The sequence below is a fragment of the Pezoporus occidentalis genome, unplaced genomic scaffold (genome assembly GCF_034315485.1).
Source record: "Pezoporus occidentalis ecotype Australia unplaced genomic scaffold, CSIRO_AGI_Poc_V1 ctg19, whole genome shotgun sequence".
NCBI classification, from domain to species: domain Eukaryota; kingdom Metazoa; phylum Chordata; class Aves; order Psittaciformes; family Psittacidae; genus Pezoporus; species Pezoporus occidentalis.
The window spans coordinates 6,989,090-7,011,578 of record NW_026913748.1 but is presented as its reverse complement, the minus strand read 5'-3'; the positions used below and the strand labels follow the sequence as shown (position 1 = coordinate 7,011,578).

The window sequence follows — 22,489 nt, the reverse complement described above, 5'->3', positions numbered from 1 at the left end:
TGACTCAACACTGGCTGCGCATCTGGGATTCAGCCACTCATTAGCAGCATTTAAGTCACATTTACTTGGAAAAAAGGCACGAGAGAGACAAATGAAACAGCTGGCTGTAAATGCTGCTGCTCTATCTCCACTTACCTGACCTGTGAGGTCCTGGGGTAACTGGGAAACCCTGTGATTGACAGTCCCTCACCTTCCCCTTGCGGGTAACCCCAGCGATACCCCTCAGCGTTGCAGGCACGTAGTACAGCTGAGGCCCTCAATAGGGTTGTTCCAGTCATGTGGGTGGGCAACAAATGGGACCTCAAGGTCTCAGGGAAAAGCCACAGAGCCTCTCAGCCAACCTACCTGCCCTCTGGTGCTGGGCACGCAGGAGAGGACACTGAGCAAGACACACCAAAGGTCACTGAAATGAAGACACAGCACAGGATTTTTAAATAATTTTATAATTTCCTGATGAACTTAGTCTGTGAATAAAAAAAGAAGAAAAAAATGAACAAAGTGTTTATATTATCAAGGCAAAGTTGAATATAACACATTTTCTTTGCAATTTCATTATCCTGTCAGTAACATGACTCCAGCAATAAAACACATACAAGTTGAAGGCAGCGTGCGCACTTGCATCACAGACATCAATGTCTCCCGCTGCTGTTATTTCCAAAAGGAATTCAAGTACGCTAGATCCCTTCCCCAAAGCCCGTCTCCCCCTCCGCTAAAGTGCAACACGTCTCTTCCAAAGCAAATGAGGGATCCGTGTCTGTGGAGAGGACGGAGCATCCCACAGATTTTTAACCCCACAAACAATTTGTGAGCCTGGTGTGCAGCTCTTGCCATTTACTGACTTGGAGGGAAACGGCAGTATACTGTTTTAGTGGGCTTGGAGCAGCATGTTGGGCTAGCACAGAAATTATTCCCCTGTTCATGGTCCCGTTTGATTCATCCTCCTTCAGCATCTGAACAGATAAAGGCATCTGCACAGATAAAGGCATCTGCCACTAAAGCACCCCAGATATACTGTAACGAGCATGTCAGTAAGGGCCAAATGCAGCCACCCCTGGGCAGGCAGGGACGACAGAGACTTGTCCATGTCACCAGAGAGCTGGGAAGATGGGCTAGGTTAAAGGAACAACGTCTACTCGTAAAATCTGGCTTTTAGATAACCACATAATAGTACATGAGTGACAGATCCATCTCTTGATGGTTTCCAAATGGAAAACCAATGTTTTGAACAAAAAGCCCCACCAAAGCACTGAGAACCTGAAGTGGAAATATCTACTTAAAAGCAAAAGGGATTAACTTGATTTCCAAGATCCAAAGTAGAAGTGCAAAATGGGGACAAATAGCATACGATAAATTGATATAAAAAATACATTCATTTAATGAAATCCTTTACCTAGTCTCATAGGTGAAGCAATTTGTGTGGGTTTTTTTGTCTATGTTACATGCCGGTTTAACCTCACATTGTTCCTTTGATGCAACTGCAGCAGAAGGTGGCTGCTAGTCCTTCTCTGTACCATAACCTGCTGTAGCTATGTGACCAATACCAGAAATACAACTTTGAAAATGGACCTACACACAACTACCTGCACTGGCACATGGCCCTGGGATCCACGGGCACGACTGAGAAGACAGGGAAAATCTGGCCAAAGCCATTTGTCCCATTTACATCAGTGGAGCCCTGGTGTTGATAACCATTACCAGAAAAGACTGATTTCCAAAATACTGTTTCATCTGCCCATTTCTGTATTACACGTGTACAGTATAAACCTGGGGGAGCAGGAATTTTTACAGGGTTTGTAACATTTCCTAAGAGGCCAAGCTGCCTTGGACCTCAAAAGCCTGTGAAAGGCAACTGGTTATGATTATAAGCCCACAAATCCTTTTCTGTACAATCCCGAAAGGAGGAGTCATAGCTTTGTCGCTTCTTTACTTGAATTCCTTTTGATGAAATTGAATTTTTATATATTTTTTTAAAACACATCTTTTTCAGTTCTACTACTACCTTTTTTGTTTAATCCGACAACAGACACACATTGTTGGTAACTGCCCCAGCCTTAGGACCACACAGACAATATCGACAAGCAGAAAACAAGACAGGAAAAAACACCCCTGAAAAAGTCAGGAGAGATATTGATGACAGGGTTACAGCACTCACCACACACACTGGAAAAAGTCAGGGTTTCTGTGTTTATGCTTTTGACACTAAAAAGTTTTGAAACAGTTTTTCTTGGTTTTTTTTTAAAAACAGTCAGCGGACACAGCCATTTTGTTCAGAAGGATTTGCTGTTGCGTAAGTTTCCTTCCATTCATGTGGAAAAAACAATTAAAAACATTGTATTGTTTAAAAACCCCCTGACTCTCCTTTTCCTTGCCACGATGACAAGAGGGGTTAGCAGAGTTGGCCTTGCCAGGCGTGATGCCCCGTGCCTGACCCTCCCACCCCACCAGCTTCGCTGGGGCAGTGTTAGTTGTCCATAGCCTTCTGTGTCCTCTCCGGTTCCCTCCTTCAATGCGGGCGTCGAGCTGAGTAGAGACTTCCTTTAAGTATCAGATGCCTTGATTGTACTCCTTCCCTTCTCCATTTCAGTGGAGTCATTTGACGAATACGTGCATTACTTATGTGGTGAAATTTTTGCTTTAAAACGGTATCAGTGTGTGACTCTCTACATCCTCTGTAATAAAGACCCCTTCAGTGGCAACGATTGGCAATTAGGACAGGAATGGGGACTCAACCCTGTCAACTTTTATCAAATGTAGAAATTCCCTAAACAAATCGAGCACTAGCAGCAGAATGGGTGGGAACTACAGGGCAAATGAAAAGAGGTGCCCCTTTGGTTCACAAAACCAGGGTTACCTCTACAAGATTTATGACATAAATGCTCCCTTGTGCAAAATACCGAGAGCCCCAAAGTCCAGAAAATTTGCAAGAGAAGGGATATTCCAGCTGTGCAACCAGAAACAGCACGCACAGTTTTGTGCATCACATCAGACCTTCACCTTCTGTCCCCTGGACTTGGCAAAAATCAGATACTCCAAAGAGTGTTTGGCATTTTCTAGAGGGAAAGCTGGTTAAAGGCAGTCAAAATGAGAGCAAATACTAGAAGCCTAGAGCTTCCTTTGGGAGAATGCCAGGCAATTCTTCTTCCAATCACAAACAGTGTTCATGTCCTCACCCTGCAATTCTAGTGTTGTAATGTCCTTTTAGTGTTTTACATGAGGCTGGATTCAGAGGAAAATATGTACTTGGACTCAGGGATGTCATGAAGAAGCATGGCTGGGGTGTCAGCTTTTACACTGTACGTGGGCTTCAGGCTTGAGTTATATTTTAGCCCAAACCCAGCTAAAATAACCTATTTAATTTTCTATAGACAGCTCCTTACATCTCTCAGTTTCTGTACAAATGACAGCTTGAAAGAAAAAAAAAACAACACACATTAAAGCAATTAAAACTTTCACAGCTCCAGCAGCAAATGGAACTTCATTCAACAGGAGAAGAAAAAAGCAAGTTTCCCCAGGCTCCCTGGGAAGGGCCCCTGATTTCCCAGAGCCGCTGTGTTGCAGGACTGCTGTGCTAGGAAACTGTCTATTTTTTGCCTGGCTGCTGACACTTGGGTATCAGACTTTAAGAGAGTGGTGGGTTAGGCAACTGGATGAACACTGCAGTATGTGCACACATACGGCCCTTCTGCCATATGCTTGATATGCAATTTTGTGATGGGTTATGGTAACAAAATCCGTTCATTGCCCTAAGGCCAATGGTGTGGAACTCCACATAAGTGAAAAGAAAAAGCTTTCACTGGTCATGTTCAGCATTAAACCATGGCCAGCAGTAACTCCCAAATCACCTAGATCCTTAAGCTATTCACCATCACAAGATCTCTGTCGACACAGGATCAGAGAGATTACCTGAAATAGTTCAATGGAGATCAAGTTGGATCAAGCCTGTTCCTAAATGAGATCTGCTCTCTCCCTGAAAGCACTTTATTGAGGTCTAAGATCAATGTTTAAGATGGGAAGCCTGGAAGACCTGGAAGATAACAGTGGTTAACGAGAAAAACTGCAAAGGCCTAACAATGCAGATGGGAGGAACAGCAGGTGTGTGCCTGGGAGATAAAAGACCACATGGCCAGCATGAAAAGTAGCCAGGCTTGACAAATCCTCTCAGGGAAGAGGCCAGGAGATATGTAAACAGTGAGATTCACCTAGCTGCTGATGCATGGATCCCGCACACGCTGCCAGGACAGCACCATGCCTTTGGCTGGGGCACTTTCAACTCCAGAAATGCAGCCACAGGCTGAGTTTAAGATGCAGAAGATTCAGCACTTTCCTGTGATGTGTGGGCAATGCAGTAAATGAAGGGAATTGAAATGACAGCCCAAAGTGACCACCCCTCGCTCCCATCCCCTCCCCCTGCTTGCAGCAGAGACGCTATCAAGGAACATCTCAGTAAGAGGTTTACAAGCAGGAGTCATTTGAACCATTGATAAGGGAAATTCCACAGCTTCTCACAGAGAAGGGATTGTTTTACAGCAGGGAACCATGGCAGCTGGAGATTTGACCATATAAGTTAATGAGATAGTCAGGAGTGGTGGCGGTGGCGCGATGATATTAGGCTGATGGCTCTGATGCTTTTACAGGCAGCATTAAATTCCTTAAGTGAGTAATTAGGGGTGATGAAGAAAAAGCAAGAGGAAAGATTTCAAAACAACAGCTGCTATCAAAACGTGCTGACTCAAATAATGGGACCAAAGGGGTGGTTCTGGGATGAGACATGGCTCAGTGGTATGTACAGTCACTGTCTGCACGCCTTCCGGTGTTTCCCCCTTGCACACACTCAAGTTCTCATTACTCTCCTCATCCATGACAACAAAAGCTTCAGACACAGGCTGCTACTACAGCAAGAACTAAAGCTACATTTCCTGATTTGCAAAGCACCGGCAGTTCAAAACATGGAAAGGTGTGAATCACATCTTCTTTGGAGACTTACATATTTCTTCCTAGTGGACACCATGGTTATGGATTCAGTTCCTTCTGCTGAATCATTACAGTAGAATGAATTGGGATGTGATTTATTTTAAATCAGTTAATAGAGTCTCAGGTATATAAGGTTTCAGTTTTGCACATTTTTCAGTGCTTGTCTGAAAAAAAGACAGGGTACATCTTCCTTTACTCAACTTCTGCTGATCTCCTTTCTGTTAGAAGCAATTGGTCACTTCTAAAGATAAAAACAGGGTGTGAAAGACCTACAGGAGAGCTGTGCTATGGATTTGAAAGACGTAAGAAATGCAACTTTCCTGAGAGGGCTTGAACATTTTCATTACCATAACAGTTTAGTGATTAAGGTCAAAATGTAGTAAGTCATACTGAATTAAACTGCAGGCTCTGAATGAGAGCTTTACTGAGAGGATTCATAATCAGCTAGTCACTAGAAACCCAAGATTTATTCCACTGCTCTGTTGATATTTGGTCTCCTTTTGCCCTTCTCTCATTCTCTTAAGTAATACGAGAAAGCTAAAGGGGAACAACTCCTTTAAGGAGCACACGGGGATGTGTTAAAGGGTTCTGTCCTGCAGATGCCCCCAGACACACATAACCACTGGTAGCCAAGAAAAAAACGTGTCTCCCCATTAGTGCATAGTCCAAGAATGAACACCCAAATCCTACTCATTAAATAGGATCCTGACTTGTCACCACAATGACAAACTGACCTGCTATTTCAGGTCATATTACCTATCAGCAGGGGCTTTAAAGAGTGTCAAAGATGGATGGGAACAAGACTAAGGCCTCTCATACACATATAAGAATTGCACTGGTTTAACTAAAGCTCTGATTTTATACCTACCTACTCAGCTGGGTGACAACTCCAGCAGAGATGCTCTTCTTTGTAAAAATGGGTTATTGCTCTGAACTCAAGCTCACTCCTTGTCAACCTAAGCTAAACCAAAATAAATTAAATTATAATTATAGTAAGAACTGTTACCAATTTAACTAACTTTAGCTTTAAAATTGTACTTTTAAGCTAAATGATGTGATTTCCTCATCTGCAAAATGGCTAAGACTATTCTGATGGAAGCTAGTGTTCACAAAGCTATGACCTGAAAAATTGGCAATGGAAAAAACTATACAAGTTAAAGCTGGGAGCTGACCTGCTGACCACACTTGCTCAAAGGGAGAGAGCTCTCTATAAAATAAGAACTTAGGAGACAGACCTATGATGAGAAACCTCAGCTAAAAACACCAAGAAATCAACAGATTAAAACATCTACCTGAAAAAATGCCCCACTCAGCACTTCAGAGTCAGATCAGCAAATAGTAAAAATCAAAATTAAGTACACAGAAAGTACCAGTAAGCCTACCTTGTTTTCCAGCTGCTAGATGAAGTGACTAACAGGAACAAATAGTGAAACTTTCCTTTCCTCTCTCTCTTATTTAAGAATATAGAAAGGCTAAGATAGGCAGTGAGACCTGAGCTAGCTAGCTGATGCTGGCCAGTCATAAACCATAATCAGAGCACACTCAGGTTTGATTTTAGCACTATGAAATTCAGACTTTCAGCTTTTATGGGAAGAAAAAAAAAAGAAAGAAAGGAGGAGAGGAATCGAGAGAGAGAGAGAAAGAAGCAATAAATGAATAAAAGGCAAGGGCTACCCTTCTGCAACCTCATGGAGAATTAGAGCTGCTTGTGTTCAGTGGATCCCCTCTTCTTTGCTCAGTAGACTTGGAAGAGCTCTGCTTAGCTGTATCCAAAAGTCACCATCAACAAAGTCAATGGGGAACTGGATTCTAAAGTAGAAAGGCAGTGAGAAGATGAATGCAAACATGACTGATTAATCATAAAGTGGAAGAACCTGGAAAGCATGTAGTTTTTAGAGAGTTGGTTGTTGTTTTCTTTTCTTCTGTTTTCTTTGTAAAAGGTGCACCAGAAGTTTCTATTCCATTTTCTGTCTTTCACATTTCGTCTCCACTCTCATGGCTCCTTGGACTGACTGGGCTTGGCCACTGGTGTGCTGCTCTGGTGGGGCTAGTGGCCGAGGTCATGATGACTCCTCAAGTGCATTGACAACTTGCTCCAGGATGTCAGGGCAGTGATCCGCTATCTGTTGTAAGATGGCATTGGCAAATTCCTGTAGCTCTGCGCTTTCCTTCTCGCCCTTTTCTAATTCATCATGAAGCTGCAAGAAACACAGAGGCATGGTCATTCTCTACTATTAAATGTGTTCACTGTATAATGAACCCTGCCCAGCAGGCTCAGCTCTAAGCTAGGACACCTTTTAGAAAGGGAGTTAGTAGAGATGTAACATGCTTGCCACTTCCAGGATCAGCATCTTCCCTTGGTGATTCTCTTACCAGAAACTGGTTTCCTCTTTATTTCACTTTTTCATTCTACAGGCCCAGGTTTGTGATCTCCCAGTTAAGGCAAATAAAATTATGAATAAATTGTTCTATGATAAATATTAGAAAAACTTCCTCTGCAAAATGTTTTTCTGAATGCAATTCCAGAAGCAATACAGCATTTCCCTAGTATATTACTTTAAATAGCTTGGCTTTCATTCTTGAAGAACAGGATGTTTTATAGGTCATTACTTCAGAATTATTTCCTATATAAAACCAATAGGAATGTTACATAATTATACATAATAGACCGAAGAGTTAAGCAGAATTCCGATTTCGCTGTGGAATTAATAATTTTCAGAGACAGTGTTTCCTAACTCAGTAAGAAGATGACTATCCACAATTGTGGTGGAACACGCATGATTTTTGTTTACTAACTCTGTGTTTCCTGCTGGATCACTCATTGTTCAGATTACTGCAACTGGCTCAGAACAGGACATGGAACTTCAAAACAATCTTAATCACTCTGTCTACAAACTGGTTTTCCAACATGTGGTGTTACAAACCATGCCACACAACATATTGAAATATATGTGAACATAGTTTTTAGCTCTGAGCCTAATGCCATTGCCAGAATTAGGGGCCCACAGAGTCTTAATGAAGAGCAGGAAACATCTGCCTTCAGCAACCGATAAAGTCCATGCTAGCCTGTGAATTGTGCAGAATCCCAAGTAAGGCTGTAATTTGTACAAGCATTTCAGGGATTACTGTACTCAGAGTGGTCTCAGGATCTAGCAGAACAAGGACAGCAATATCTCTTACTAGACTGGATGAGACATGTAGGTAGACCAGATAAACTTCCAAGCAGATTGCTCTATCAAATACTATATATCTCAAAAAACCTTTTTTTTTTTTTTCAGTGGTATGATTTTCTTCTAATAAAGTATATTGCCTATGAATATGAGTGTATTTGTAACATGGTACATACACTTGGATTCTGAAGTTTACTGCAAGCTTCTGCAACCTTTGTCAGTATGAGCAGCTGTAGCAACTCTCTTATTTATACTGGAACCCCCTTTCAATTTTTTTCCCCTAATATTATCTGTCAGTTTGGTAACATTTTGTATTCCTAAGTGATTAATATTTTTATTGGAACTCTACTGTGTTAATACATGACATGGAAAGAATGTAAAATTGGAGGTTTTTTTTTTAATCCCTGAAGGGATAACTGGTAATCAGTACATACATTTCTTGATCTGTACTTTGCACTTCTGTAATACTACTCATTATGGGTTTTAAAAAGAGAATTGTTGGGCAGCAGGACAAGAGGGATCATTTTACCACCGTAAGAGCAGAAGGCAGTGGGAAAGGCTGTATTTCTACAAAAAATTTCTAATCAGATACAACAGTATGTATCTTTTCAGTGATGGTACCAAGCAAAGCACAGGAGATTGTTACTGGAAGAAATACTGCATAAACCCAAACAGCCTAAGAGTGACTACAGAATAAATATAAACTCTTTGTAAGGAAGTTACGGTATAGACTACTGTAGACAAAAGTGTCTAAGAGTGACTACAGAATAAATATAAACTCTTTGTAAGGAAGTTACGGTATAGACTACTGTAGACAAAAGTGAGAGAAAGGAAATTAAAAGGGTGAGCTTGCTACACTATTCCCTTTACTAGGCAGCGTAGCATATAGTAAATTATTTGGGCTTTGTGTGCTGAATGTTAGTTTAATGTGTTCTTATGTGCTTTGTTCCTACTGGCTGCTATACTCACATAACAGCTATACGAATCCGAGAGGGGCTCATGCCAAGAATCACAATGCAAAAGCAACCTGATCCTGCTCTGTGGAGTGACATGAGCTGGGGAAGTGGGGAAAACGAGAGGGAGGGGAGCACTCCGGGCTCTGTAAGGGCTCTCAGGGGAGAAGAGGGAATTCAGCAGTAACCCATAATGGCTCAGAAACGGCATGCTGTGGATAGGTGATTAGCCTGGTTCTAACAGCCTGGCAGAGTTATTAGTCGGAAACTTGCAATGGATGGATAAGCCTAGGAGAGGTCCAGTCAGCAAGCAGGATTGAAAGAGTCAGCACAGCCAGCTAGGAGCAGTGCTGAATGTTAAAAGCCAGGAGAATGGGTTTCAGGGACTACTTCTGAGTCTCAAGTTCTTCAGCCTAGTAAAACCCCAGCAATTCAAGCAGCCCCAGATACAGCAGCCTGCAAAACACCTAAGTGCTGGGAAATTCATGGGACTGGCTTGAACGCTGAACTCTGATGAGACAGGGCTGCCTTGGGTTCTTGGGCCAATGCAAAGCTTTCACAGTGCCATCCACCAGAAGGGAGGTCAGGAGAGACAGCAAGTAATGGGAGAAGAAGCCAGCGATGTAGTTCTCCTTTTCCTCATGCGGTCCTCAGGAGGAGAACCAGGAGAGGGCAGTGTTAGCAGGGAAAGCAGGGACCTGCTCCTGCGCCACCACCTGTCCATGCAGCATCTTTCCTCCCAGCCTTTCAGCCAAGTCCTCCAGGTGAAGCTCCAGGAAAGGACAAAGCAATTAAATAATCAAATATAAAAGCAACTCAAAGAGGTTAACCTTCAAAACTGAAGGGAGGTTGGTGGACAGGGGAGAATCCTGCTGAATGCTGTCTTCAGTGGGGCAGTACTGCAAACTCAGTGATGTTTCAGCTTCCTGCTCTACTAGTCAGCATTTATGTATTTGTAAGATTCCTTATAAAATCAAGGTAAGCCCAACAAAACAAGCCCATGCCAGAGCTAAAATAAATCAAATGCAATCAAACAAAAGTAACCAGCTCAACCAGATGAAGAAACTATTTCCAAGAAATACGTTTTTGACCATCAAGAACTCCAAAAGGAGACGGCTCTGAATGCTGAAGGCCAGCAATAATACTTTGCAAATTAGCGCAGCCAGAAAGTCTACACAGCTGGCTGGCAGATGTCTGTGATGAAACATCTCTGAAAAAAGTAGCAATGATAGCTTTGCGTTGAGTTTGCTCGCTTCAGAACACTGAGGTTTAATAATGTGATTTCTACTTAAACAAAGACATCTTCATTGACTATGTGGCTGGCTGTAGCATTTCTATATCATGTATGTCATCTCCGTTTACGTCATTCCTTTCAGAAACAGCTGTGAGCAGCATACGTCACTCCTCATTCAGACAGGCTCCTTAATGGAGAACATCCAGTTCTCCACGGTATAACTTGATTCACCTAGATGTTTGACAGCCCTAATTTTAGGGAAGTTTCTCTGATGGTACTAGTATCAATTCTGCTCTGGTTTCCTACATTTTCTTCTTGTGAATGCAAGCAGTAATGGTGTTATCTTCCCCAGGCCATTTTTCTATGAAAATAAAAGAGTGTTAACAGGCCTTTTTTTGCTGGCATTTTCAGCTGAGATGATGAGGAGATTCACACACTTGCCTCACTGAAATGACCAAAAAAGAGAAGGCAAGGCCAGATATGTTTGCCTAGTGGGTGACAAGTAAAAATAGACAGCTCAGAAAGGAGAATAAGGACCTCATAAGTGCTTCACAGTATTTTTACTTTATCTTTGGATAGAAGAACAGAAAGGATCTTAGAATCTCAGGGGAATAGAAGCTTGCAGATAATCTGCAACAGATTCAGACACTTTTCACCACTGCTGCCTTCCTTTCTGAGTTTAGAGCAAGTCATGACAGGAATACTTTTCCATTTATAGCTAAACTCCACCAGTGAAAAAAAAAGCCCCAAACAATTCAACATGAATTTAGCTTGCATTGTGCTTCTCTGGTCCAAGATATTCCAGAACTTAAGGATAAACTGACATTCAGAGGGAAGATAACTTCACAGTTAGGAAATAGGATGCTATGGTTTTAAATGCAGACTAGGTGAACTGTGGTGTTGCCCCACAGAACCTTTGCAGCCTTTGCTTATTCGACAAGGTAAGCAAGGCAACATTAAGCTAAGATCCTTTAAAATTTATTTATACAGAGGAGGCTTACTCCCCAGTGTTATTTTCCTCTGGTAACAATTCCACAAAAAAAAAAAAACCAAACCAAAAAAACCTATCGAAGAAAGGGAAATAAAAATAAAGTAGTATCTCATCTCTGGCTATGGACAGTAAAACTGATTATACAATAGGAGGTACTTGCAGAGCAGCACAAGAAGAAAGTTAATGCAGGTCATCTATATGGCTACAATACTGAGATCCGGAATTACGTTTCTCAAAATTTAGATGTTTCTGGATCAGGCTGAAAATACATTTAGAGGTTAAACTAAGAGAAATAAGCACCAAAAAGGAATGGAACTGATTTAATTTTAACCTTTGTTTTGTTTCAAAATAAGAAACTACACTGAATTGCTATATCTCAGGCAAATGGTCAAGAGCGTTTGCATCTTCTCAGACCAACCAGTGTAAATATGTATGTTTGAAGTAGTGAGAGCCAATTACATGCAAAAATTTCTCAACTCCAGACCTATAAAAAGGCCAAAAGAAAGGTTCAGAATACGGAAATCCCAGTCTGCCAAACTTTAAAAAAAGGAAAAGAAAAAAAGTGATCATTTCTGTGTAGACCCTTTAAATATTTGTGCTTTATCTGGAAATCTTGTTTTTATATTAGCTTTTTCAAAATATTTTAAACACACACATTTAAAAATTAAAGTAAGATTTCAAATTCAACTTTGTCTTGTCTTTTAAAATCATGTAAACTTTAAAAATATGTTTTAAATATGTTTAAATGCATTTGAATAAATTTTACAACCATTTTGACAAAAAAAAACCTGAACGAATTTGTTTAGGGCTCTTGCATCATACATTTGAAATAACTTTGCACATGGGATTTATCCTGATTCCTCAGCATCTCTAAGCTTTGTGAAGAGCAGAAATATAATTCCTTGGTAATGAATGAATTTCAAAATTATATGAATGGGAAGAAGGAATAAAACAAATGCCTGTAAGCTGAATCTTGCATTTGACTGGAGCTTTTCTGCAAATCCTGCATCTGTCCATTCTCCAGTAATAGCAGCAATCGTTTCAGTTAGAGGACAATTTTCTGTTCATGTAAATTCTGATGTATGTTACACACTGAAAATTGATGGAAAATCGATGATGCTAAAGTGTACAGAAAGTTGTTATTCTGTGGCTAAGCAGAACAAACAGTAATTATTTCCTGTACAACAGGGCTACCTGTTAGGGCCAGGCCTTGCTGACCTGAGTGTGTATAATTCAGGCAAACACCACAACCCTAACCCCTAACAACTTGCAATTCTGTGTGTTAAAGGGACTGTGAAAAAGAGGTACCTGCTTCCCCTAGTTTCAGTTGCAATGCATTACCATAGGATTCAGTTTACTGTCCAGAAGCCGGACTGCTGGACACTGCCAGAATTACTCTGTGATGCACCCTCCGTGCTGGGCTTGTACTTTGCCCCCTGCCTTCTCTGCGGCTGAATTAGGTGTCCATGTCCCCAAAGGGATCCTGACTGTTGAGTCAAGGCAGCACCTGACAGTCATAAACACAGGGAAAATTCACCTGTCTACAAGGCAAATCTTAAATACCTCTCTTACACGTCCTAGCTGATGAATTTGGGAAAACTGCTAGGACAGAGAGTTGGCGGGCAGTTTTCATTTTGTACCTGCACAGCACAAAACAGAGAAGAAAGGCCAGAGTAGGAACTACTTGAGTGAAATGATGAAGTTCTATACAACCAGTTATTTCAGGATCAGCTGGAGCCTTTTCTGCTCTTACCATGCTACTTATTTCTCTTCAAGAAGAAGCTCCTTAACTAGGAATAGTTAATGTTACTAACTGATAGTGTATATTTTCATTAAAATCAGCAATTCCCTACGCAAACAAAAATGGATAATGTTACAGCATTATGGATATAACCAACTTATGGATAATGTTTGTGACTTCAACCAGTATTTAAGAACTATGACGCTGATCCCAAGCTCTCACTCAAAACTTGAATTTAATACAAAAGTTTAAAATGCTACTGAATGTAGTAATTTTAGAGAGTTCCTATATCCATTATTTTCTCAACTAAACTCAGGAAATACACTTGCACACGAAGAAAGATATAAATTGTTGCAATTATTACTTCTAATTTCTAACAGAGACCAGAAGTGGGCTGTTTAACTTTAAAACACATTATGCATTCCCGTAAGATTACAAATTAAAAATAAATGACATAAATCAGGTGGGGAAGATAACAAGCTAATGGAAGAGCAGTCAGAGAAGGGAGACAGGGTAAACTCTGAAGTAATACAGTAATTTAGAATGATTAAATGCAAAACATGGCAGAGTAATTTCTTTATAGAAACTAAAGTTTCTCGTAGATGATACAGAAGTAAAAACACACGTGGAATCTGAACAACATAATACACAGGATGTTTATAAAATAGCTGTTGGTAATTTAGAGTAAAGTTTATCGCACTTACAATATTGTTTGTATAAAAACCCCAAAATGTACGTTTAATACTTTCAAAATTCCGCAAGCATATACGCAATTTAAAAATGGCATTTGAAAGTCACATGCATGAGCTCTGGTGTTCCTTTTCTATGAGAAGCTTAACATTAACTTCGCTGAGAGTGAAATATGACTTATGTGCAATGTAAATTATGCTCCTTGGCACCAAGCCATGACTATTTAGCTGATACAGCAGGTTGTGACTGATACAGTGAAGCGACGTTATCACCTTTTTCCTTCCTCTACTTTGAGCAGCTGAACAGAAAAGACATTCCTGATTTCTTGGGAAAGGATTAGTAAGTAGGCATCCCTACACAGCCTGTCTTTTGCCTGAAGCTGGTACACAGGTAGAGGGAAGATAACCTTTCTTCACTACAAAGGGTCTTCTATGACCATAAACATTTTTCAAAAGCTCTTCTCACTGTACCTCACAGCCAAAACAGTCATAGGTGAAACAACACTATCAGTGGGACGAGACAACCTTCCATTGCAGGTGTCCTCTGAGACAGTACCTCATAGAAATACATTTGTCTGGACAAAGCCAAGATGTGTTTGACATGGGTGGAAGGAGACACTGACAGCAGGGAGCCAGGGAATAAAATGCCTCCTATTCCTTGGGTTACGAAAATTATTCTTTAATAATCCTCTTCTGTTGGAAGAAATATTTTTCTCAGAATGCCTGTCTTGTAGGGCCTATTGAAAATAAGCAGCTCTCCATAATATAACGTTCTGCATATTTTAGAGCTGGATTTGAAGTGATAAGAAACATTTATAATAGTGCTTAAGCTATTAATGGAGCAAACACTGTTGCCTACTACTACTATCTGGTTGCTCTGCTTGTCTCTTCTTACTTTCTTGCACTGTTGCCTTCATACCACAGCACAGCACACCAAACCACCATATTTAAATGATGCTTTTCAGCAAGTTTCCTTCTCTAAAGTTAAGAGAAAACCCAAAACCAAACTATAAGTAAAAATGTAGACCATATCATTATGTTCTTAATGCCATCTCCTTTCATAGGAATAAAATCCCTCACTTAAAGGCAACAATCTGAAACATGAAACAACGGCAGTTCTACAGAGCTCAAGCATATTAACATAATGATATGTTTAGAACAAAGTGAAAGAAAATATTGTATTTAATTGAAATTGCTAGAGTAATGCAATTATTTATAATGAATGAATGGAATTTGTATTTCTCAGGGTTGAGACTTGGGACATTCTTCCTTCTTTCTGGTAACTTCAATTTTTCAATAAGAAAAGTTGAACAGGACATGAACTGGTCAAAGGACAATTCCAGAAACAGCACTGGTTACCTTCTTTGGGGACAATGGGTCAGAACTGACTCAAAGGAATATTTTCCATTATATGAATAACTTAATTACATGGTTCCAAGCACTGCAGATTCCTTACAGTTTGTCCACTACTTAGTCTAGTATACTTGTTTAGATTAGGTTCTGACATAACATATACTCATAAAGTACTGGCTTAAGGCCTTCATTAGAAATGGACCAAAATTTTACTACAGTAAGTCAGCTTTATGAAATGTCTTTGATTAAATGCCAACAAAGAACGATACAGCATTTTGGCCCCATATTTTGATTAAAATAAATTGAAGTCATTTAGGACTATAGCTGAACTTAATGGTAGCATAAAGAAATTATTGTACATGAAAGGTACCAATTATCAGTCAAACTTTGATAGTCTACAAAGTTATTTATGTGGCAACAAATTCCCATTAGAACCACCGTGTTGATGCTGGCAGATGCTTTTCAACAATGACTTGTATGTTAGTTTCTGTGGGGCACTGTAGATATGCTGGAAGAATGAAGAGCTTAAATCTACTTCACATAGGAGTTTTACCTACCAGAAGAAGTCACAGAAAACTATTTGTATCTGGGTCTCCCTGGCAGGTATGAGAGACCTAGAGGGTATATTGGCTATGATGAAATATAGCAGGACCACCCTTAGCCAATAAAAGTTGCTGCACTGGGAAATTGCAGCTCCAAAAGCAGCAGTATGAAAATTAATTCTCCACTATTTATAAAAAAAAAAAAAACAAACAAAATTATCTCATTGGTGAGAAGTGGATACATTGGCGTCATTCTTAAATATTATTGGTGTTCGATTAAATGTATCCTCCCTAATCATGTTAGCACTTCTTAACATTCAAGAGGATTAATTTTTTCCCACTGAGGCTTGTGAAGCATTATCTATAGCAGATCGTATTAGAAGGGACAGGAGTGAATTTCATGCATCGGATTTGAAGTAATTTACAAAACTCATTAAAATTCCAAAGATGCAAAATGAGTATTCTGTGATGGGTGAATCTGGAGAACTGATTCCCACCCCCCATGGGAATACTTTAAGCACAGAGGAAATTCTGCAGTCAGAAACAGAAAAGCTCCACACCTTACATGAAAAATCTGCTTAGTAAATTGAAATATATCATTGTTGTGTGTTTTTCAACTGAAGCTGGTTAAATACAATCTAAGTGGGTATGGGAAAGCAGAAGAGACTGCTACATTTTATTTTAGCGGATGTTAGTTGTGCATGGGAATCAAAGCTGGCATAGTAACTTTAAATAACTGTGGTGATAGCAATGCAAAATTAAGACAATAATGGGACATAAAAATGCAGTTTTTCTCTTCTCCAGGACAACTTAGATAATTCTTTTTCCCACAATTTATACTTAAATACCTTCTTTACTGTGTAACTAATAAATGTTGCTAATGGATTAGCAAAGTTTGAATGAGAAATACTATCTTTCATTAGACCAGAACAGATGCTGCTTGCGGCTCACTGTCTCTTCAGAAGAACTTGCCACAGAAAGCCACCTCTATTTTCTCTGCCAGCATCTCTTGATTAAATAGAAGATACCACCTACCCCTACAGATCCTGCTTCTATTCAAAGACCATCACAGCTATTACAAACTAGTCAATTTATTTCAGGGGTATCCAAGTACCTGATAAACCTTTAATCCCGTATCAGTGATTACAGAACCCAAGAGGTAAATACAATGCTGACTCCGGGTTCGTTGAAGTTACCAGGCTCTGCTGGGAAAAGGAATGTGTCAGGCCTATAGAGGCGAATGTAGATACTGAGTGAGGCATGCAGCACAAGATGAATCACATAAATATATGGAGTCAGGTACTAAGACAGATATCAGCTCTCCTGTTAATCCAGAGATCACCTAGGCCCTGTAACAGGCATATTTATCTCCAGAGGCATGATTTTCTTTCTGAATTGCTAGACATGCTTCTGTTGGGTTCCTGTAATTTAGCTGCTAAGCTGCTCTCTCCAATTTTTGGATCAAAATTCAGCCTTGAGTTGAAAGTGGAAATGAGCTTAAACACCACAAAGGAAGAAAACCAGAGCTGAAATGCTCAGGATAGGCTCAAGATAGTGTTCACTGACCCGCAAATCCACTTTGAACTATACAGGCCTTACAGTAGTTCGTATGTATACTGGATAGAGTTTGGTATAGACATATGAAAGTGAAGAACTTATTGAAAGAATTGGCATTATAGTTCAAAATCAGGGTCAAACCCACAAAATACTGTCACTGCAGGGATTTAAAAGGGCAAGACATCACCAGGGCTGGGAGAAAGGAAGATTATTTCAGTAGTTGAATTACAACTAGATTGACAGTTTCTGTAGAGACTTCATCAGAAAAGCTGTTATTAAAACCTATCAGTATTCCAGAACTCCTGGAAATACACTCTTGGACTGCTGAAATCACTGTGTGTGTGCATAAGCATAGGTGTATTGCATCTAGTACACTGCGTCCAAGTCTTTGATTTCCTTGAGTGTATAGATGCATGGCATTCCATAGAGATAAAAGAAGAAATTCTCTAATAAATATTAAATGTCCATGGTTAAAAAAATTAACGACTCTTTCTACCAGTCGAAGAGTGGATTTCTGCTGCCTGTTTTCACCACTTACAGAATGGCTCCCCAACATTTTGGTGTGGCACATCAGTAAGATCTATGTCAACATTCAAGCCCTTGTTCAGAGCTTCAGACCACAAACTCACCTGCTCCTGGGTCATCTTCTGCAGCTCTTTCTCCCAAGCTGCCCGGTCATCATCCAGGTGGTAGGAAGCAGGTGGGGTGAGACCACGTAGAATCAGGGGGTCACGGTCATGGCAGAGGGCTGTCAGATGTCCAATGTACAACTTCAACTTGCTGCGATTCTGATCAAGTTCTAAGAGGGGCTGAATTATCTGAAATAAGAGAATAGAGATAATGAGGAACAGCCTGAGACCCAAGCAGTAGTCAAGGCAAAGATCAACCTCTAAGTTACAGCCTTGTTCAGCTTCATGCTGGAAGAAACCTGCACACCCTCTCTCCTCTCTCCCCCCAAGTACTTCTATCCCATAACCCAGCAACCATCCAGCTGAAGCAGAAAGAAACCAACTGCACTAAGTGAAGGGGACATGGTGATGATAGCTGCCTGACTAACATAGGAAATAATGATGATATAGGTGAAAAATGAGTGTTAAATTGAATGCATTAACTCTACTGATTGTCCAGCAATGCTTCAGTCAACTATTTCAACTCCCTGCTTTCAGAAAATTATTTTTTTTCTGATAAAAGGTGTCTGTCCACAGCTAAGGCAACAGCAATGTAGATTTTAACTCATTTTGCCAACAAACATTTAATTGTAACTGAAGTATGCAATAAACACATTCTAAAGAGAATAGTTTCAGATGCCAAGATGTTCGTTTTTAAGATGAGTGTATCTCTGCTGTAAAAACTGGATAGAGACATATCTTCACCAGAAACTTAAGACAGAATCTTCTGTATTTTCTATAGTTACGAGATAGTCTTCTACAGTTTTGAAAAAGGCAATGACTTTCATTTATTATGCAAGTCAGATTCTATATAACAGACTAAAAAAATAAAATCAAAGGACTTTAATACATACTGTATTATTTTATTATACTTAACCTAAACTGAATCTAAACCTTGTTCCCCAATGAAATCCAAACTGGAGCCATCGAATTCCCATTCAAAGTATCTGAAGAGCCATTTTCCATTTGCTGTACAAAAATACAGAGCTGAAGTGCATAAACACATACTGGGAATCCCTCACAATGCCTTCCCCACAAGAATACTCCTTTATATTGTTCTATGTGCTTGTGAGCATATATTCAAAACTGCAATAATACAAAACTCTAAGGTTTGCAGCTAATGAAAAATTATGGGAGAACTGGGCTTAGTGCCTCCATTCCATAACATGATGTGCTGAAGCTACAGGCTCTGATGTGCACCAGCTAGGAGAGCTGGAAAGCCTTACTGCAATACTTGTTCCCAGGCAGGGACTGCACCTGCTGTTTGTTAGTGGGCTGTGGATATCTTTTCAATAGGGCACCTCTGACCTTGCTAATGAATAAGGAGTGAGATAATCTCTGAGTCAACAGAAACAGGGTGCTGGCACTACTTTCAACAAAGACTCTGGCTTTGACCCCTTTTAATAAGGCTGTCAAGGCTGACTTATTCTGATTCTAACACTGTTCTACATGGATTAATTTCTGTAGAGTGAGAGTATCTGAGAGCCATGGCTAAGCAGCTAACTAATGTCAGGCTCCTTGTCCTGCAGAGCATAGCTGCACTCAGCAGCCTACATCAGAACATCAGGTTGGCAGCAGTTACGAAAAGCCACAGCCACAGTGACAAGACAGCTGTAGAGTGAGCTCATGTGCTTTATTGTAACAAGGAGCGAGTGAGCTCACGTGCTTTATTATAACCCTACAGCTATGCGCAGCCTTGAGGCAACACCTGTTTGCAGACAGAAACATATATAAAAATAATGGTTTGATGTATCAAGACTGCAAACTGCAGCAGGGCAGAATACTCCACTCTCCTGTACACAGAGCAACAGGAAGGGACATTTATATCTCACTTCCATCATCAAGGACAACTGTATTTAGCCAATTGCATCCCTCAGCTTTGGTTGTTTGCTGAACTTGCAATATTTACCCCAGTTACTTACTACTCAGTTTGCCCACAGAGGGTAGAGTGATGGAATATCACATCTTAAAAAAATACTATTTTATAAAAGTGTGTTAATTAAGTAGTCAAGTCCAATAACTCCCTGTCCAATCAATGTAGTAGCTGCCTTGTATTCTTTTCAGGTACCTCAGTCTATTAAATATCACTCAGATGTGCAGATTTCAGTCTGAAAAGAATCTGACTTGCCAACTTCCTGGCTATTTGTGAACAGAAACCCTCCTTGATAGAGAAAGCAAAGCTATCTAGCAAGTAATGATGGAAGATATTCATACAACAGCACATTCCTTCTCTACCCTTCCCCCTTACCTCAGGCTGGAAACATGCCAAATGAGGCGTGTGAAAGTTCTTAACTAGCAGCCCTCCCAAAGCTGTTCGCAGAGCAATCATTCCTCTCACTTGGGATCCATTAAACCCTGACAATCAAGTAGGAAATGCCCTTATATCTGCGTTCCTGCCATATCTAATTTGAACTAGCCACTTAGCAAGAGGCACTGTGCTTCCCATACAGCAGAGCTGCCACTGCCTTATCTCAAGAGGGTGTAAGAGCATTTGCTAAGTGGAAAGGCAGGGCAGTGCTGGATTCATAAACCACATCGTGTTCTCATGATCAGCGCAGAGCTGTGGAGCTTTCTAGGAAAACAATGGGTATACAGACCAAACCCAGGAATAGCTTTCTAAAGCAGCTCTGATTCATTAATTGCCCCGATAGGTCTAGGCCATCCTCATCAATGCATGGAATGAAGTCTGCTTAATGTACCCTCAAGTTCAGAATATTGTTAATGGCCAGCTAAGTCTGACAATGTGTTTTCCTAAAAAAAGCAATCACTACAGCTCTGAAGCAGAAACATGAAAAGCTTGACGAATCTCTGATATAAATCCAAACCATCTCTACCAACTGATAAAGAACATATTCTAAAACAAATTCAACTTGAAAACAGCATGTTCAGTTTTCTTGAGATTTCACGGATTTTTTTTTTGTTTTTTAAACTCTGAGCATGACAGATGTGAATCTAAGTGTAGTTGCACAAGTCACTGAGGCAAAAAAATGCTTTAGAACAGAACTAATCCTGCTTCTTCAGTGGTAGTTCTGCTGTTGCTGTACAATGGTCAGCTGAAATACGAGTATATGCATTTAAAAGTTTTTTATTATAGGAGTCTGCATTGAAATATGCATATATATGCTGCATGGCTAAGAAAAGGTATCTGTAACTGAATGTGGTTGGAGAGACCTATCTAAATGTTTGGTCAGTTTTACTGTGAAAGATGAATACACCTACCACACAAAGACTGGTGTCTAAAAGTTTGTCTAAGCAGTGCCTAATGTATATATGCATAAACAGGTAGGTGGCTATATGAAAAAGAAAACCAGTGAATGGATGGTATAAATGCAGCAGCGTCGATCCAAGATAAATGTGATATCGACTATCCATAGACGTCTGTGGCATAAAGTAGGGTTTTAATTGATGTGTAACATGACTCATTCACAACAACTACCAGCTTTAAATTATGGGTTCTGCAGGCAGAAGGGCTAATGACCTGGTCATCTTTCTCCCTGCGTACATTTCCTTCTCTGAAGGAAGCAAGCACTTTTCTTTTGTGGAACCAAGTAATTAATTTTAGTAATTTCAGAGAATACCTCTTAAATGTCTACTTAGCAATAAACTTGCAGCTCCCATGTTGAAGAAAGTCTTACAAGCACCCCTAAAAGCTTGTCTGTTTTTCCAGCTGCACCAGTTGGTCTTGTAAAAGTTATCTCCTTACACAACTTGCCTCACATAGCAGAACCATGCATCAACATGCACGTTGATCATGGATCAACAGCAGCAATCCTTTTCTTACAGATACATACCAGCAAGCAAAAAAAAATAATAACTAGAAAATGACATACAAAGAGCCTTATGTATACTTGGCACTAGCATGACTGCTGTCATGTTCCCCTTTTAGGCTTGACCATCTTGCTTGCACATATGCCACGTGTATATATTCGTTACAGAACACTAAAAGGCAGAGTAATGCATATAAGTGCTCTTCATTTTGTAATCAAATAATTTAGTATTTTTTTCTCAACTTAACCATAAACCTTTAAAAATTTGAGGAAAATCCCTGGAAGAACAGCTGTATCAAGACGAAAATAAAATAGAATTGCAGAGTAATCTTGGGGTCAAAGTAAATAATATGGGGTCAAAATTTCACTGGTTTTGTATCAAAAGTGTTAGAAAGAACTGTAGATTGAATGAATCAGAAAGTTTCCAAGGAATTAACTAACTGATGAATGCTCTAGCTTGGTAGCCTGATCTACGGGCCTTGAGTTTTTGTTGTAGATTCTGCAAAGGCAAAAAACTAAGGAATTCTGAAAAAAAAACCCTACAAACCAAACCCCAAAATACCCCCAACGACCCCCTCAAAACTTCAGCCTGTATATAACAAATATGCTTGGCAAATCAGTTAAAAGGAGGTTGCCCTTTATCTCTTATCAATCATATTTTTCATGTGAGCATGGGAAATCATTTAAACTTTTTTACATACAGATGCAACTATGGTACCCAGCAAAACTTACTTCCCAAACTACCATTAAACAGGAGAAGATGGGCTCAAAGTCTGGGTAAATACATATGTTTGTTAAAAAGAAATTATTCCAAGGAGGACCTGACAAATCTAACAAAAGATGGAGTGGATCA

At 40.0% G+C, this 22,489-nt stretch overlaps 1 protein-coding gene across 11 annotated transcripts in view; it reads right to left on the bottom strand.

Moving 5' to 3' along the window:
- Positions 1-424: 424 nt before the first annotated feature.
- Positions 425-22,489, bottom strand: part of ERC1 (ELKS/RAB6-interacting/CAST family member 1) — a 296,380-nt gene continuing 274,315 nt past the window's right edge. For 9 of the 11 annotated variants that reach the window (XM_062616671.1, XM_062616663.1, XM_062616669.1 and 6 more), the window contains 2 exons: positions 17,831-18,019; positions 425-7,169 (listed from right to left, as the gene is read on the bottom strand). In XM_062616671.1, the coding sequence (XP_062472655.1) occupies positions 7,032-7,169; positions 17,831-18,019 (327 nt within the window). In that variant the 3' untranslated portion in view covers positions 425-7,031. Of the gene's footprint in view, positions 7,170-17,830; positions 18,020-22,489 lie in introns of those variants that run through there. The other 2 variants (XM_062616673.1, XM_062616674.1) reach the window with 1 other exon arrangement.